We start from the raw sequence: 18110 nt of genomic DNA, 5'->3' as shown, positions 1-18110 counted from the left end.
TTGCGCTCGCTAATTACCCTCGATGAATCTTTAGAACTAACACGTCACGCCACACTTTCAGAGTGACGTTTCTTTGCTTCGAAGTAATAGATTGCACGAGGCTTTAGAAGAGATCGAGGTTCCAAAACAAGCGTCTTCAATTTAGCTGCCTCGTCTGCAAGACATTTTCAGGAAAATACACGTAAGTACAGTATGTAGGATAAACAGAATACTACATGGCTTGCTGTGTCGTACCAGATTTACACTCGTTGCTTTTTCAAATAGTGAACAGCTCGCTTTCGCTCGCAGTTCAATATTTAAAAAAACGGGTACATCACGAAGCGTCCCGGTACCGAAGCGTCCCGGTACCGAAGCGTCCCGGTGCCGAAGCGTCCCGGTACCGAAGCGTCCTACTTTAACGCGTCACAGGGGTACCGGGACGCTTTGGTACCGGGACGCTTCGGGACGCTCCCGCGCAGTAGGGCACGAAGCGTCCCGGTACCGAAGCGTCCCGGTGCCGAAGCGTCCCGGTACCAGTCACCACGCACATCCTCGGCTCGCATGCCAATGTATTTATAAAGCAAAGGGAATGCCTGTAATTCACACAGAGCAATCACTTGGTCTTAAACGTGCACAAGACAAAAACTTTCATACTGGGGGAGCGAGCCAGTCTGAAGAGTACTCGGGTCCAGCGCGAGCGTTTTTTATTACCCAAATGAACCCAAACAAACCCAAATTAACCCAAATGATACAATTTAAAAGTCGGAGGCAGAACTGAAAAGACTTTTTCCGACGCTCACGCTTAGTAAAGCCAGAAAGCGTGTGTGATAACAGACATATCCCTCTTGTGAACGGAAGCCTACGGACTTTTTCCCCGAACTTGTCCACACGGGTACAGTATTTCCAAATTGGTGTGTTGTGAGTACAGATCTAAAGTAAAGTTGGGGAAAAGTTGGACAAAAAGTGATTTTTTTTTACCGAAAGCAAATCAAGGTCTGTGCAAAATTAAAAAAATCAGTGAAGTCAAGGTCAAATCAAGTCAAGATTAAATTTAAAAAAAATAAATATGGTTAGTCAAGTCAAGGTCAAATCAAGTTCAACAAGGGCGGATCTGGGGGGGGGGGGTTACACGGGTTACGTAACCCGCCCACCCCCCACCCCCCAATAAAAGAGGTAATTTATTAGCTCAGGATGCACCAGATAGCTCTATTTTGCTTCTTTGGATAAAAAAACATTCCGGGGGGGGCATGCCCCCGGACCCCCCTAGAGACTTAGGCGCCTTCGGCGCCGTCAACTTGTATCTTCGCAGTCATTTTGTAACCCCCCCCCCCCCCCCCCGAATTGATCCGCCCTTGGTCAAGGTTTAAAAAAAAAAAAAAGTCTTAAGTCTGTGACGCGTTATAGTGGGACGCTTCGGTACCGGGACGCTTTGGTACCGGGACGCTTCGGTACCGGGACGCTTTGGTACCGGGACGCTTCGGTACCGGGACGCTTTGGTACCGGGACGCTTCGGTACCGGGACGCTTTGGTACCGGGACGCTTCGGTACCGGGACGCTTTGGTACCGGGACGCTTCGGTACCGGGACGCTTTGGTACCGGGACGCTTCGGTACCGGGACGCTTTGGTACCGGGACGCTTCGGGGTGTCCCCTAAAAAACAGCTCGTGTAAATCTGGTACGACACAACAAGCGATGTAGTATTCTCTATAATTATATATCATGCCTTAATTCCATCTTTGTCTATGTTATTTTAGTGAGCAAATATCCCGCGATATTGCTCCGTAGGCCTAAAGTTCAGCCACGACCAAGGAAAATAACTTGCGCAGCCGCAGAAACAAGAAAAAATAAATCTTTTATACAATGACTGGGAGCCACGCAAATTTGACCTCTTGATTCCGACCATGAACCCGCTGTTGATAATCTGGAAGGTCGTACCAGCTATGCAGATCAATCTCTGGTCATTCCGATTCATAGATTCAACCTACAAACTGCGACCTCATCTGTGATCAGAGGGCACAGGAATGCGTGGACTCTTTTATTCTAAAGCCGTATGGCTCGTTTCGACAAGCGTTAAACGGATGAAATTGACCACATGCAGTTTATTTCTTCAGAAAATTGCAAAAACATCAATTCTTACAAAGCCGTCATCAACACGAACACAGCGATTGCAGAACAAACTCTGTACCTACACGACTGAGACACAAGACTGATTATTTCATAGCTGCAATGCCAACAGACAACAAAGACGTTTTGGGTACTTAGGTCAAGTCTGCACGGATCAGTCAGGAACAGACGGAAAAGTTCGAACAACAAACACATGACGTCAAAGTCTCTTTCGTTTTGCACGTAACTTTGTCATGACGTCTTGTTATGACAGTGCTGACAATTTGTTTTCGATTCCGGTGTACCGGCATGGTTGGCCTAGTGGTAGGGCGTCCGCCCCGTGATCGGGAGGTCGTGGGTTCGAACCCAGGCCGGGTCATACCTAAGACTTTAAAATTGGCAATCTAGTGGCTGCTCCGCCTGGCGTCTGGCATTATGGGGTTAGTGCTGGGACTGGTTGGTCCGGTGTCAGAATAATGTGACTGGGTGAGACATGAAGCCTGTGCTGCGACTTCTGTCTTGTGTGTGGCGCACGTTATATGTCAAAGCAGCACCGCCCTGACAAACAAACAAACAAACAAATCGCTTCCGGTGTCATTTTAGACTGCGGAAAAAGCAACTCGAAAGAAGTAGCTAAACCCGTATCTTGAAACAGCTGAAACACTCTTTTGGGTTACCGTGTCAATGTTACACGGGGGATAACCTGTCAAAGGCCGAACAGAAGCCGAAGGCCGCTCATGACACGTGTGAAGGCAAGTTTTGTCTGTTTTCTAGGTATTGTTTGATTTATGTCGGGATTTAAGGTAAGCTACTGATTCAGCGATGACTAAATTTGTTTCTCGATGCATAAAAAGTCAGGGAGCGATTGATATTTGCCCGTAAATAGCCTATAAAGCTGAAAATGTCCGCGATCGAGCACTGGAAATGGCTGTTCGATGGGTTTTGCAAGTAGAAATGTGCTTTATTTCACCAAATCAGCTCGTATTTGGTATGGGTACGGGATTCTAGAGGACGAAGGAGTCATAAGAGGTGCAAAGAAGTGCTATTTGGGAGTAGAATAAATCTTCCGAGACAGTAGACAAGAGAAGGTCATATTTGAGAGATGCGCGTAGGCCGATTGTCTTTCCGACAAGCGAATGATACAGCAGATTAATCATTCGTTTTGACCAGAAACCTAGTCTCTAGTTTTTATGAATGAGTTTTTTAATTAAAACAATCACGAGAACTCTCTCGCTTAGCCTAATGGCTGTTCGATGGGTTTCGCAAGTAGAAATGTGCTTTATTTCACCAAATCAGCTCGTATTTGACATCGGTTTGGTATATATATATATATATATATATATATATATATATATTCTAATCCTACCGCGAACTGGATAGCAGACGCGGCACGTGGGGGGTTGGGGGTGAGATCCCTGGCCTCAGTGGAGGGGACACCATAGTATGACGGCATAATTGCGACACAAGTAAAAAATACATATATCACTTCCACATTGATAATTTACTAATTACCAATGACATGTATAAATATCAATGCGGAATTACCTATATAAACGCACAACTATGACTATTTCTAACGTTTGAGGCTGTTATGCAGTCAGGAAAATTATCCAAAAGGAATATTTACTTCTATAACTGCAGCAGAAAGTATCTAATTCAACCCACAAAAGTGTTGTTGTTTTTTCAAACATGTAGGTCCACTTCTTGTGGGCGTCAGGTTTGCCTGACTACAGAGAATGCACCAGGGTGTATTTGCCGGTGGTTTTCTCGGATCTTGCTCCTTGTAAAAACCATTTTTCTGCATGATCTAAAAAACAAACAGAAACGGCTACAGGAAATGCACATACATTTATATTATCACAGATATTTGTAACTTCTGGAGATTTTAGTAAATGTATAATATGTGGATATTACTAAGACTCACAGGTATATTACAATTGCTTGTCTTAACATGTGCTTGTATAAGACATCATGCAATGAAATGAGTAATTTTACTTTTGGTGCTACTATGCTGCCATACATCACTTTAAGGAGTTTCCTCTTTAGTCGGCTGGCCGGCAAAGTTACCAGCGGCAGAGTCCGCGGCTGCCCCCTCACCCTTTCTTTCAAGGCGTACAATTCCTTGCGTGGCACACCCCTCCCCCTCCCCAGTGAGTAGACATGGAGGGACAGCCGTTATTTGCCCCCCACCCCCACCCCCTCCCCAAACCCGGGCAGAGACCCAGAATGCAAAACGACGCTGCCAGGCAACATCTGCTGCCACTCCACCCCCCCCCCCCCCACCGCCACCCCCCCCCCCAAAAAAAAAAAAAAACCTACGGCCGATGCATCCCCGCGATCGAATCAGACATCAAATGGCACCGCCATCAGCTGCCCTTGCGCTAACTTACCCCCCCCCCCCCCCCCACTCCCCCCGGGTACCATGTGTTATCAACAGTTTTCTATTATTTCAACGAGTGAGAGAAGACTTGCCAACAGGCCAAAAAGGAACTATGAGAGAGAGATAACTTTATTTTACAAGGATAAAGATTTAAGGGTAAGCGAGAGAGTTCTCGTGATTGTTTTAATTGAAAAACTCATTCATAAAAACTAGACTAGGTTTCTGGTCAAAACGAATGATTAATCTGCTGTATCATTCGCTTGTCGGAAAGACAATCGGCCTACGCGCTTCTCAAAAAAATATGACCTTCTCTTGTCTACTGTCTCGGAAGATTTATTCTACTCCCAAATAGCACTTCTTTGCACCTCTTATGATTCCTTCGTCCTCTAGAATTCCGTACCCATACCAAATACGAGCTGATTTGGTGAAATAAAGCACATTTCTACTTGCAAAACCCTTCGAACAGCCATTTCCGGTGCTCGATCGCGGACATTTTCAGCTTTGAAGGCTATTTACAGGCAAATATCAATCGCTCCCTGACTTTTTATGCATCGAGAAACAAATTTAGTCATCGCTGAATCAGTAGCTTACCTTAAATCCCGACATAAATCAAACAATACCTAGAAAACAGACAAAACTTGCCTTCACACGTGTCATGAGCGGCCTTCGGCTTCTGTTCGGCCTTTGACCGGTTATCCCCCGTGATGTTAACCAAAAACTGAAAGAAAAAAAAACACTGTTCAGTGGCGAAATGACATTGGATTGAGCCTTTATTCCGGTTCATTAAGGTACGATTGAAGCTTCTATTCACTACGTCAACCAACAATACTAGATTTGTAGCAGACAACAAACAAAGTAAGTGTACGTACCTGTCATATGATGCCAATTATGTCGTTATAAATTATCTGTTCGTTGTGAAGACATTTCAACAAACAAAATTAGCTTTGATGCGTCACAATATATACACGTTACACCTTCGATTCATCCATGGAATCACGTGGTATTTCGTCTCGACAGAGTGAATGAATACATGATGTATTTTCCGAAACTGGACAAAACTGGCCTTGCCAAGACTGAAACAAAATATAGTTCTACAACTTCTAGGCTTGCGTTGGTTATTCTGTCCATGGTGAATTTCCCATGCTTTGTTTCCACATCCCATGACAAATTCTCCCTACTTTGGTCATGCCATATATACGTTACAGCTCCGATTCATCCACGGTATGGCGTGGTATTTTGTCTTGACGGGTGAATGAATATAATGACGTCACTCGAGACTATATCATCATATTTATTGATCCAGTCTCGACAAAATATCACGCGATACCATGTATGGACGGAGCTGTAACTTATACATATGTTGTTAAAGATGATCCGACTGTGACTGAATACAGTGCACATGTCAACGTTCATTTCGTTGTAACGGTAAGGCTAATCAACGTGATAATTGTGACAAACCGAAAACAAAAGAGGAAAACATTGAAATTAAGTATGTGTATCGGTAATATCAGTATGTACGAAGCCTCACCGAAGCGAGCTGTTAGTTTTGAGAATAACAAGATTATTATTAGTATTATTATTATGGTGAGCTTATATAGCGCGAACCACAATTAACTGTGCTCTCCGCGCTTTACATACTAATTTCTGCCGTGTGAAATGGAATTTTTTACAGACAGACAGACAAACAAACATTTTTTACACACAATATATAACGCATTCACATCGACCAGCAAACCTCAAGCCTGTTAGGCGAAACTTTACTTTTCACGGCCTTTATTCCAAGTCACACGGGTATTTTGATGGACATTTTTATCTATGCCTATACAATTTTGCCAGGAAAGACCAGGGATACGTAATGTAATTCGTTGTTTGACGTGTTTGTGTGTTTGCTTGTTTTGTTAGTTTTTGTGTTTATTTTTCTGCTTTTATATTGCATCTGGCTTCATCATCAGTTCCGTTTAAATACAACGATATAAGGCATACCGAAGCAAATACACAGAACAAACAAATAAACACACAAATGGAACACAAAACACAGTAAGCAAACAAACCAAAAGAAACAAGAACAAAACACAAGCAAACACAGATGCAAACAGAAAACAAACAGAAAACAAACAGAAAACAAACAGAAAACAAACAAGTCGCGTAAGGCGAAATTACTACATTTAGTCAAGCTGTGGAACTCACAGAATGAAACTGAACGTAGTCCGCCGCTAGTGCAAAAGGCAGTGAAAGTGACAAGCCTGTTTGGCGCGGTAGCGATTGCGCTGTGCTTCATAGCACGCTTTACTGTACCTCTCTTCGTTTTAACTTTCTGAGCGTGTTTTTAATCCAAACATATCATATCTATATGTTTTTTGAATCAAGAACCGACAAGGAATAAGATGAAATAGTTTTTAAAACGATTTCGGAAATTGTTTTTGATCATAATGTTTATATTTTTAATTTTCAGAGCTTGTTTTTAATCCAAATATAACATATGTATATGTTTTTGGAATCAGAAAATGACGAAGAATAAGATGAAATTGTTTTTGGATCGTTTAATAAAAAAATTATTTTAATTACAAGTTTCCGATTTTTAATGACCAAACTCACTCATTAGTTTTTAAGCCACCAAGCTGAAATGCAATATACCAAACCCCGGCCTTCGTCGGAGATTGCTTGGCCAAAATGTCAATCAATTTAATTGAAAAATGAGGGTGTGACAGTGCCGCCTCAACTTTTACAAAAAGCCGGATATGACGTCATCAAAGACATTTATCGAAAAAAAGAAAAAAACGTCCGGGGATATTATTCCCAGGAACTCTCATGTCAAATTTCATAAAGATCGGGCCAGTAGTTTAGTCTGAATCGCTCTACACACACAGACAGACAGACAGACAGACAGACAGACAGACAGACACACACACACACACACACACACACACACACACACACACACACACACACATACACCACGACCCTCGTCTCGATTCCCCCCTCTATGTTAAAACATTTAGTCAAAACTTGACTAAATGTAACAAACTCGCAGTCGAACAAACACAGAAACAGAATAAACCAAATAGCAAACAAAGAAACCTAGAGACAATCGACTTTGAAAGGAAGCAACTCTCAGAGAAGCAATATTTTCAGAAACTATTCTCCACGCTTAAACACTAAATTCTCCCATCTCCATCGTCACACCTTGCTGCCTTGTCATCTATATTTCGTCACACTTTCAGCAGTGTAGAAGAAGAAACAAGTCGCGCAAGGCGAAAATACAACATTTAGCCAAGTAGCTGTCGAACTCACAGAATGAAACTGAACGCAATGCAACGCAGCAAGACCGTATACTCGTAGCATCGTCAGTCCACCGCTCATGGCAAAGGCAGTGAAATTGACAAGAAGAGCGGGGTAGTAGTTGCGCTGAGAAGGATAGCATGCTTTTCTGTACCTCTCTTCGTTTTAACTTTCTGAGCATGTTTTCAATCCAAACATATCATATCTATATTTTTTTGGAATCAGGAACCGACAAGGAATAAGATGAAAGTGTTTTTAAATTGATTTAGAAAATTTAATTTTTATATATTTAATTTTCAGAGCTTGTTGTTAATCCAAATATAACATATTTATATGTTTTTGGAATCAGCAAATGATGGAAAATAAGATGAACGTAAATTTGGATCGTTTTATAAAAAAGTTTTTTTTTTTTTACAATTTTCAGATTTTTAATGACCAAAGTCATTATTTAATTTTTAAGCCACCACGCTGAAATGCAATATCGAAGTCCGGGCTTCGTCGAAGACTACTTGACCAAAATTTCAACCAATTTCGTTGAAAAATGAGAGCGTGACAGTGCCGCCTCAACTTTCACGAAAAGCCGGATATGACGTCATCAAAGACATTTATCAAAAAAAGGAAAAAAAAACGTTCGGGGATATCATACCCAGGAACTCTCATGTCAAATTTCATAAAGATCGGTCCAGTAGTTTGGTCTGAATCGCTCTACACGCACGCACACACGCACGCACACACGCACGCACACACGCACACACACACATACACCACGACCCTCGTTTCGATTCCCCCTCGATGTTAAAACATTTAGTCAAAACTTGACTAAATGTAAAAAGGAGAAAAAAAATTCAACATAATCATCTATTTTTCTCCCTAACATTCAGGACAACAAAGTAATTGTCATAGCTAGGCAGTCATTCGATTCCAAGACAATCATCACAGGTTTGAACCGACCCTTTCGTTTAACCATTCAAATAACAACAGCAATAACGCTGTTAGTACTCCAGCGCGCTCAACGTTCACCCTTTTGAACTCGCGATGAGACTTGTTTCTTCTGGTCGCCAAGCTTACCGTTAACAAACGCATGTACTAGTTGGGATTCCCCCAATTTTCGCGACCTTGACCGAATACTCTCGAAGTCAGCACTACGGCGTTCATGCATAGGGAACAGTTATAAAGTTAACTTCGGGAGTTCCCACTTTCAAAAGAGGCCTCTACTTCCAGTGTTTCTGACTTCCAGTTCATGCATACGGACCCTGGTGTCACTAGCGTTGGTGTTTCTGGTTCGTCGGCCACCACTTTGCCAAATAATCCTGGTGCAGGATGAATCTTCTCGAGGTTTCCTAGTAGTAGGTCGATCACTGGTGAGTCAATCACACAACAGCAGATGTTTCCGGTGTACGTACTTGTTTCCACCGGTACGACTGCTAGTGGGAAGGTTTCCCTGTTTCCTCCGAAGGAGATTGTCGTCTTGCTCTGTCTGGTGTACTGCTCTGGGCGAACCAGCAATCTTCTCACTCCTGCTGTCACTGCACCCGAATCAATCACCACCGTGACTGGGATGCCGTTGACAGTTCCTTTGGAATATTCTAGGTCACCATCCTGGAAGTCTACGGTTTTGACTGCCGATGTCCTCCTGTTCCATCCGGCGCAAAGCATTGTTGGCCTACTATTCCACACCTGTAACATGTGATGTGAGCGTCTTTCTTGGACTTGTCTATTTCCGCTTGTTGTGAAAAAGCTTGATAGTCCTCTCGACTTGTCTGCCTGGAATGAGAACCGCCTTTGCCACCCCTCTGACCGCCTCTGTTTGCATGCCCTCCTCTGTTCTGAGGTGCGCTGAATGCAGCTAAGTTGTTACCTTTGCCTGCTAGTATCTTGGACGGATGTGCCACGCTATAGTTCTCTGCTATCTCAATAAGTTCCGTCAGCTTCTTTGGGTTCCTCTCGCGTAGGAATACGGCTAGTTCTTTCGCTACACTAGACAGCATCTGTTCCTGGATCACTAGTTCTGCTAGGCTATCGAACGTGTTCTCTGTTGCGCTCAGCTGTACCCAACGATCAAACAAGTGTCTCAGTCGAGTACCAAATGACAAAAATGATTCTTCAACTTCCGGTTTTGCAGATCTGAACTTCTGTCTAAAACCTTCTGCGTTACAGTGAAACTTTGTCAATAAACATTCATTCAAGGTCTCGTACTGTAGTCCTCCCTTTGCATTCAGAGTATGAAACAAATTCAAAGCTTGACCGTCTAGAACTGCGCTAAGAAGGATTCCCCAATCTTTCTTTGGCCAGCTCAACGCTTCTGCATGTGCTTCAAATCTACAAAGGAACGAGTCCATAGAGTCTATAGCTTCCTTGAACATTGGTAACCTAGGATAGTTCCTCGGGTGGGTCTTTTGCTCCCTGTCCCGCTGTTCAGGTCGCTCTCGATTCTCGTTTCCTTCCGTACGTGCCCTCGCTTCAATGTCTAACTTCTTCAATTCAAAGTTTCTAATGGAGTCTTCTCTCTCTCTCCTCTCAGCTTCAGCAGCTCTTTCCCTTCTATCAGCTTCAGATTCAGCTGCCTTAGCTTCAAATTCAGCTTCATCTGCCTTAACTTTATCTTCAGCTTCAGCTTTAATCTTTTCCATTCCCTACTCACGACCCTTTCATCTCTCTCCATGCACTGCAGAATACATTTCTGTTGCGCTTCTCCAGTCATACTTAGTTTGTTAGACTGGGCCAAATATTCCTCAAAGTTGGTATCCTTATAGGAGCTCGCCATCTTCAAAAGTACTGTAAAAATACTCAAACAAAATTTGAATTCACAACCGACGTGATCTGAACACGCCTTCAATAAATATGCGCTATTTAACTGCGGTCTTTCAGTTACACTTTCCACAAAATTTATTTGTTCAACACTGTGATTCTATCACACCAACTCACAGTGACATCATATCGACTGTTGTTTCTTGAAAAATTCAATCAATATATCAAGTTATTCTAGTGTAATAACTGTTTACAAGTATTCACAAAACATTTGACAAAAATTAATGACAAACAAACCTTGAAAACAAGACTATTTGAAAATATTAATTAACTTTGATAATATATAATAAGAACAGAAAAACAAACTGTGAGAAAATAAATTTCACTAATGTTCTGTTATTTCTACTAAACACAATCTATAATGGACACTGGGCTACTGATTGGGATGGAGTTAAATGTAATTAAAATATTTGGCCAAACAGTGTAGACTAAATCAAGGCACACTAACTAAGTCAAAACATCAAGTTTATCCAAACATGTAAAATGTCGAAGTTACATTTTAACTTCAATAGAGTGGTACGATTGGTATCAAGGATCAAACAATGATTTAAAGAGCAATAGGTACTAGCTTGACATCTTAATACTAAGGCAGGAAAGTTGGGAAAAAGGAAAATAATTAGGGAACGAATTCAAAGTTCTTCAACACTAGTAAAATTTTAATTTACCGTTAGGTGATAATACGGGCGAAGTGCTACTGAAAAGGATGTATCAGGGAACGCAAAGACGTTTCCTTAACCCGATAAAAAAAAATTGAAAAAAAAATTGAAAAAATTATGAAACAAAGAAATTTAAAAAAAATGTATGATCAAAATAAATTTAAAAAAAATGTATGACCAAAAAATGTAATTCTCAAATTCCAAAAAACTATTCAAGATTTACACACTTGAGCAACAATTCAGAGGGAAAAAAATTACAACATCACATAATCATAATATAAATACAATATAAAATTTCCACACAAGCGGAAGTAGTAGGTATGCTAGATTATAATAATAATTAATTTTATAAACCTCAAAACACTTAAGTCCCACAGGAAATACCAGTCTGCGTGACTACTCAACACGTTACTATATTACTCAGGTTTAGCCCAAAATAAAACAAAAGCAAAAAAGCAAAATTAGTCAAAACCAAAACAAACAATTTATAACATTTTATAATGTAAACAATCAAGCTTAAACAAGGTTACATGTAAACACAACAACAACTATCTGCCCCCAAACTTGTATCTTTCTTTCTTTATTTATTTGGTGTTTAACGTCGTTTTTAACCACGAAGGGTTATATCGCGACGGGGAAAGGGGGAAGATGGGATAGAGCCACTTGTCAATTGTTTCTTGTTCACAAAAGCACTAATCAAAAATTTGCTCCAGGGGCTTGCAACGTAGTACAATATATTACCTTGCTGGGAGAATGCAAGTTTCCAGTACAAAGGACTTAACATTTCTTACATACTGCTTGACTAAAATCTTTACAAAAATTGACTATAGTCTATTCAAGAAACACTTAACAAGGGTAAACGGAGAAACAAAATCCGTTAGTCGCCTCTTACGACATGCTGGGGAGCATCGGGTAAATTCTTCCCCCTAACCCGCGGGGGTTACCAAACTTTTATAATATTATCTTAATACAACAGTTTCGGGAACAGAAAGGCTTAGTGCCCGTGTAAAGTAGCAAAGAGGTTAAAGATAAAGAAGCTTATTCACACTCAGACAAGTTCTTCCTTAAATATTATTTTACTTAGTTGCACTATGCTATAACATTCAAACCGCACTCATTTACTCGCTTTAAATTCCCAGAAAGAAAAAGATCACTAAGCCCGTGTGCGTCACAAAATACACGTACAAGTTATAGCCGCACCCCTTAAACGCTGGAGAAGGGTACACTCAAGACGATTACCTAGATCTTTCAAAATAGATTACTGTCCCGGTACTTAGTTAGTAAACCTATTTTCTTGTCAAAAAATCAAACCAAATTTAAAAAACAAAACTTTACATTATTTAAACAACTTTATCAACTTTATTTCTTCGATAAACTATAAACACTATAAAATGTAAACCAGAACAATAGGTAAATCAAAACAACAACAGCAACATTTCAACCCGTCCCAAAATGGAACACAGGAGAGGTAGAAAAGCAGAAACAAAATGTATCTACTTCTGATCTAGAAATAACTTACACAATACATACGTATATGACGATGGACAAAAGGCGAAATTGGTTAAGTTATTATTTTAAGTGTAACTCAATTTGAGTTAGGAACTCATTATTGACTCCTTCAAAAGAAGGTTAGCGTTTACGGCCTTATGAAAGGCACAAACTTGGGGTCACCATTGTGAATGAATGCAAATGCGCTAATATGCTGTCATACAGGAATCAAACACAACTCCAAATGTAGGTTCCCTCCACTGTATTATTCAGCTATGACAACATACACACACATACACACAATCATAAACATAAATGTTAGGTATTCAAAAATCCGGTACTCACAGTTTTGTAGGCAAAAACAACTCGAAATTACAATCTCGTACACAATTGCACTATCAAAACTCTCTACCCTTCACTTAGGTAGAGAAATACACAAACAGTCCGTGAACTCACAGGCACACGATATCTATTTTACGGGTATCGACTCACGGCTCGTGTGTAGTCAAAAAACCAGTTATAGTTCATATTCCGGCAGACTCAAATCACCGTCTGCTCTGCCTACTAAACATTCATTATATCTTAAGTAATTAAGATCTTGTAGACATATTTTAACTCTGTTCATACACAGCGTCTATGGCCGTTCACTAGGAAATGTATTTAAATACTAATTCCTTCTACTGGTGACCTCGGTCTATTCAGTTTCTATCGCCCTGTGACCTCTATGGTCCAACTATACGGACAACCATAACCTTGTACTAGCTTCTCGAAATCCCGTGGAATCTCAGCTATGCTGGGTCTATAGGCATGATACTTCGGCGGCTTCTCAGATCCTTCATACTGTCATCTGGCTGCTATCTTCCTTTCAGACCGGTTATATGACGCACTGTTAAGTGCTTTACTCGGGCTTCCTTTCTCCCGGTCGATTATTGTGACAACCCCTCTCTGTCCCCGGACAGTGGTTAAGTGTAACAATATCTTCGTTGCGATTTACAACGTCAACTCTCCTGGTCAGTGAGCTGAATTCACAGTACGTGTAACACACTTCGCTATGTCACGCTATATCTCTGGTTAGCCCTTCTAAAAGCGTGGAGGATATCACTGTCAAACTTTGCCTGTTAGTGTTATTCGTGATCTCCTTCACACCTAGACAAAGAACAACCACCATGCAAAATATTATACTTGTTGGTGATAAAACAAGCTAGTTATTAGCTATAATAAAAAAAAAGTGCTCCATATTAGGAGCCCTTCCCCTATTCGTTGACGGGTTTGGGTCAGTCAGGAGTCTTTTAGTTCAGTTTTGATGTTTCGGATGACTGAATGTTTAAATGTCGCTTAACGCGAGTGGTAGGCACAAATGAATCCAACCAAGGTAAACACACTTCCTGCCCTCTAAATGAAAAAGAGACCCGTGCAGTTTCTACAGACAGTGAAATCCTTCATGCAGACAGAAGTGCCTGCATGCATATGACCATATGCTATCCGTCAGAAGAATGTTTAGGGGATTGCCCCACGAGAGTCAGAGGGTTATCCAACCCGGAATTGACTGCATTAGGAAACCTTTACAACCAGAAACATAATCAAGTGATCGCCACGTGGAATTTACAAAGGTACCCATCTTGGGTAGGTAAAACTACTACCATCTAACTGACGTCCAATTTGTGTTTCATTGACAATGAAATCCTTCACGTATACGGTGGTACCCGCATTAAGAAACCCTACCCACCAAGAAAAACTCCAGAAGGTGATGATCGTGTGGTCCATGGAAGACAAGACACTCATGTCCACGGCCGGGGAATGTCCCGTCAAGTAATGCACGTGGTAACCGCTAGGAACGTTGTCCTTGCACCACTGCAGGCTGTTGCTGCCCACCACGAAGACACAGTCAGGGTAGCGGCTGCGGAAGAACGCCATGGATCTGTTGAGGTAGTCTGGTGACACCTGGGGGTAGCCCAGTTTGATGTTGTGCTCTTTGGCCATGTCTCCACGACGCACGTGCACGCCTATCAGAGTGGAGGTGTTGTGCTTCTGTCTGAGTTCCTGCACCACGTGTGAAGACTCGTTGCGAATCTCGTCAGTGAAGGTCAAAGCTTTGCGAATCTCTGGTTCGTGATGTTCGAAGTATTTGTAAGATACGAGATATGTTCCAACTGTACAGTCCTGACTAGGATCCAAGTGGGTCAGCTTTTCATCAAACTTGCAGCACGACACTTCATTGGCAGCTTTTGCTTTCTTGCAGCGGTTTACAAACGTGGATGAATCTGCTGAGGTTTGGTTAAAGGTCTTCAGCACGTAGGGTAGGTGCTGGCTTCCTAAGAAGACAGGTGTCATGTTGAGGGTCAAGGCCAGGCCTAAAGTGCTGGCGTACTGAAAGAGTTCGTTGCCAAGACGACCCTTGAACCGGTGACAGAGAACTCTTGTAAAGTTGTTGGAAGAGTTTGTTGATTTTGATGTTGGGCTCGATGATGGCACTGATGGTGATGCTAAAGGAGAAGAGACGAAGGAGTCTGATGATTTTGATGTTGGGCTCGATGATGGCACTGATGGTGATGCTAAAGGAGAAGAGACGAAGGAGTCTGATGATTTTGATGTTGGGCTCGATGATGGCACTGATGGTGATGCTAAAGGAGAAGAGACGAAGGAGTCTGATGACAATGGAGATGACTTCCGTGATGGCACGAACCGTGCTGGTGCTGATTGCGATGGTGATGATTTGGATGCTGATTTTGTCTCCAGCCGAATGTTCAGAAGCAAGAACATGTTTAACACAAAGCTTGCTACACTCACAGCCACACACAGGCCTGCAACACACACAAATCAATAATTAACTTAATGTTATAAACAAGCGTGTAAAGCAAAATGTATACATTAAGTCAACCTTTGGAACTCACTGAATATACTGCATGTTTTCTTCACCAAGACTAGTAAAACGATAGGTTTGCCGAAATTCCCGTCGGCCAAGAAAGCGCATGGTCTCGGTAACACAAACCCAAATGAACCATAACATTTTCACACAACGAATCGTCTCGATTTTTGAGGTTGTCTTCAATCCAAGCCCAACGTGTATATGTCGTATCCATTCTGTACAATTTGCGCATTATGTACAATGAGCAGCATATCGTGCTCATTGTATACAATGAGCAACAAGTTTTGCTCATTGTATACAATGAGCAAAACTGTTGCCCATTGTATACAATGAGCAAGACCATAAAGTTGCACATTGTATACAATGTGCACCGAGTGAGCAAGATTGTTGAATGACGTTCAAGCTACACTGATATATGAATCATAGTGAATGGTAAAGTGTTCAAATAACGATGTTTATTATGTTTAAGCATTGTTTTAATTCTCATTTCGCTAAAACTAAACAGTGTATTAAGAATTTAATTATTGTAAATTAAAGGGGCAGAAAACAGCTAAAAACAACTTTGTTTTAAAAAATTCTTTGATGCATAGGAACCACTTTAGTGAAACCGCACATCGATAGCGCTGTTAGTTTGGCTGGAAATAACATTTAACTTTGTAGTGGAAGTAGAATGACGTCATATTTTTAATTTTAAAACGGCCGTAACTCGCTTCAAATTTGACCAATATGCATGCGGTTTTTTTTGTTTTGCTTTCGGCGTTTTGAACTGGCGTGCATGTGATAAGAAAAAGAATGGAACGAAAAATCCAAAACAATTTTTTTGTCAAAAAAAATATTCAAAATCTTTTCTTTTTTAAAAATATATTTTTTGTTACATTTACCTAGAGTAAAGAGTAAAGAGTAAGCAATCTCTTTTTGGCCCGAAAACATGAAACGACAGCAACCTGTTGACTGCCCCTTTAATTAAACAATAAAAACAAATACAACAATTAATGTTGTTTCAACACACGCACACACACATAACATTCGTTCATAATAACGCTCACATTGTCATGTCATGCTAAAAGTAAGAGATAGAAACAACAACGTCAGCTAATGAGAGCTAATTAAATTCCTAATGCACTGTATAGTTTTAGCGAAATGAGAATTAAAACAATGCTTAAACATAACAAACATCGTTATTTGAACACTTTACTCACATATTCCATTCAACCATTCACTATGATTCATATATCAGTGTAGCTTCAACGCCATTCAACAATCTTGCTCACTCGGTGCACATTGTATACAATGTGCAACTTTATGGTCTTGCTCATTGTATACAATGGGCAACAGTTTTGCTCATTGTATACAATGAGCAAAACTTGTTGCTCATTGTATACAATGTGCAAGATATGCTGCTCATTGTACATAATGCGCAAATTGTACAGAATGGATACGACATATACAATGTTGGATTCAGGAGACGAGAAATAACACAATGCAAAGATTTTTAGTTCAGTTAGCAAAGATTCGATTTTGATCACACCTTTATTTAATCTAGTAATTAATCATGTTTAAGCTTTCGAACGGCAATCCAACAGTCCTGATTTTGTCAAAGAATATTTGATCAAAATTTCACTCAATTTGCTTGAAAAAAATGACCGCGTGACAGTGCCGCATTAACTTTTGTACACATCTTATATGCCGATGATGTCACCCTTTTTTTACATGATCAAAGAGATCTGGAAAGAGCTTTACATATTTTAAACATGTTTAAAGCTGTTTCCAATTTAGAAGTGAATGTAAATAAAACTGAAGCCATGTGGATTGGGTCAAACAAATACTGTACTGACCAATATTTTGGTCTTAAATGGAAACGGAAAGTAAAAATCGTTGGAATTGTTTTTTCAAACAATATACCTGCGTCATCAATTGAAGACAACTGGTCTAAGAAAATTCAACGTATGCAACAAATAATTTTTAATTGGTCCAAAAGAAACTTAAGTATACAAGGTAAAATTTGCATTGTTAAAACCTTTCTTATATCTCAGTTCGTTTATATCTTCCAGTCTCTAGCAGTGCCTTATCATGTTTTACATCAAATTAATTCCATTTTGTTCAGGTTTATTTGGAAGAAAAAATGTTCAAATACACGGGCGTTTGAAAAAGTAAAACGAACAATTATGTGTAAATTAAAAGATGATGGTGGATTAAATATGATAAATGTTGTGGATATGCACAACTCATTTATGATGTCGTGGGCTATTGGTCTGCAGAACTCTACAGACAATTACTGGTCTGTCACTCCTAGATATGTTTTTTCAAGTTTGGGTAATGGTTTGTCCTGTTTTGACTCTAATGCATCCTCCAAGAAGCTGGTTGGCGTTGTTAACTGCAGATCGGTCTTTTGGAGACAAGTATTGTTAACCTGGCTAGACAACAAACACATTTTGTATGAAAAGTATGATGCCACACCTGTTCCATTGATGAATCAATGTATATGGAACAACATGAATATACAATATAAACATAAATGCCTCTTTTTCAAAGATTTTATTAAATGTCATATT

The 18110-nt window shown here is 40.5% G+C and overlaps 2 protein-coding genes across 3 annotated transcripts in view; both read right to left on the bottom strand.

Annotated features, from left to right (window-relative positions):
- The window catches only part of LOC138972614 (galactoside alpha-(1,2)-fucosyltransferase 2-like), a 162790-nt gene that overhangs the window by 141953 nt on the left and 2727 nt on the right, over nt 1–18110 (bottom strand). Inside the window, exon 2 of one of the 2 annotated variants that reach the window (XR_011457678.1) lies at nt 11898–15493. Coding sequence is in view for 1 of the 2 variants with exons in the window: in XM_070345272.1 (XP_070201373.1) it covers nt 14295–15493 (1199 nt within the window). In the remaining variant the exon portion in view is untranslated. Of the gene's footprint in view, nt 1–11439; nt 15494–18110 lie in introns of those variants that run through there. The other variant, XM_070345272.1, reaches the window with a different exon arrangement.
- Nucleotides 8917–10370, bottom strand: LOC138974486 (uncharacterized). Its single transcript, XM_070347204.1, has 2 exons — nt 9418–10370; nt 8917–9373 (listed from the first exon to the last, which is right to left on the bottom strand). The coding sequence occupies exons 1-2, from the start codon at nt 10368–10370 to the stop codon at nt 8917–8919; spliced, it is 1410 nt and encodes a 469-aa protein (XP_070203305.1).

The sequence above is a fragment of the Littorina saxatilis genome, linkage group LG8, assembly GCF_037325665.1.
Source record: "Littorina saxatilis isolate snail1 linkage group LG8, US_GU_Lsax_2.0, whole genome shotgun sequence".
Taxonomy (NCBI): Eukaryota; Metazoa; Mollusca; class Gastropoda; order Littorinimorpha; family Littorinidae; genus Littorina; species Littorina saxatilis.
The sequence above is the reverse complement of the archived record's forward strand: the minus strand, read 5'-3'. Positions and strand labels throughout refer to the sequence as shown.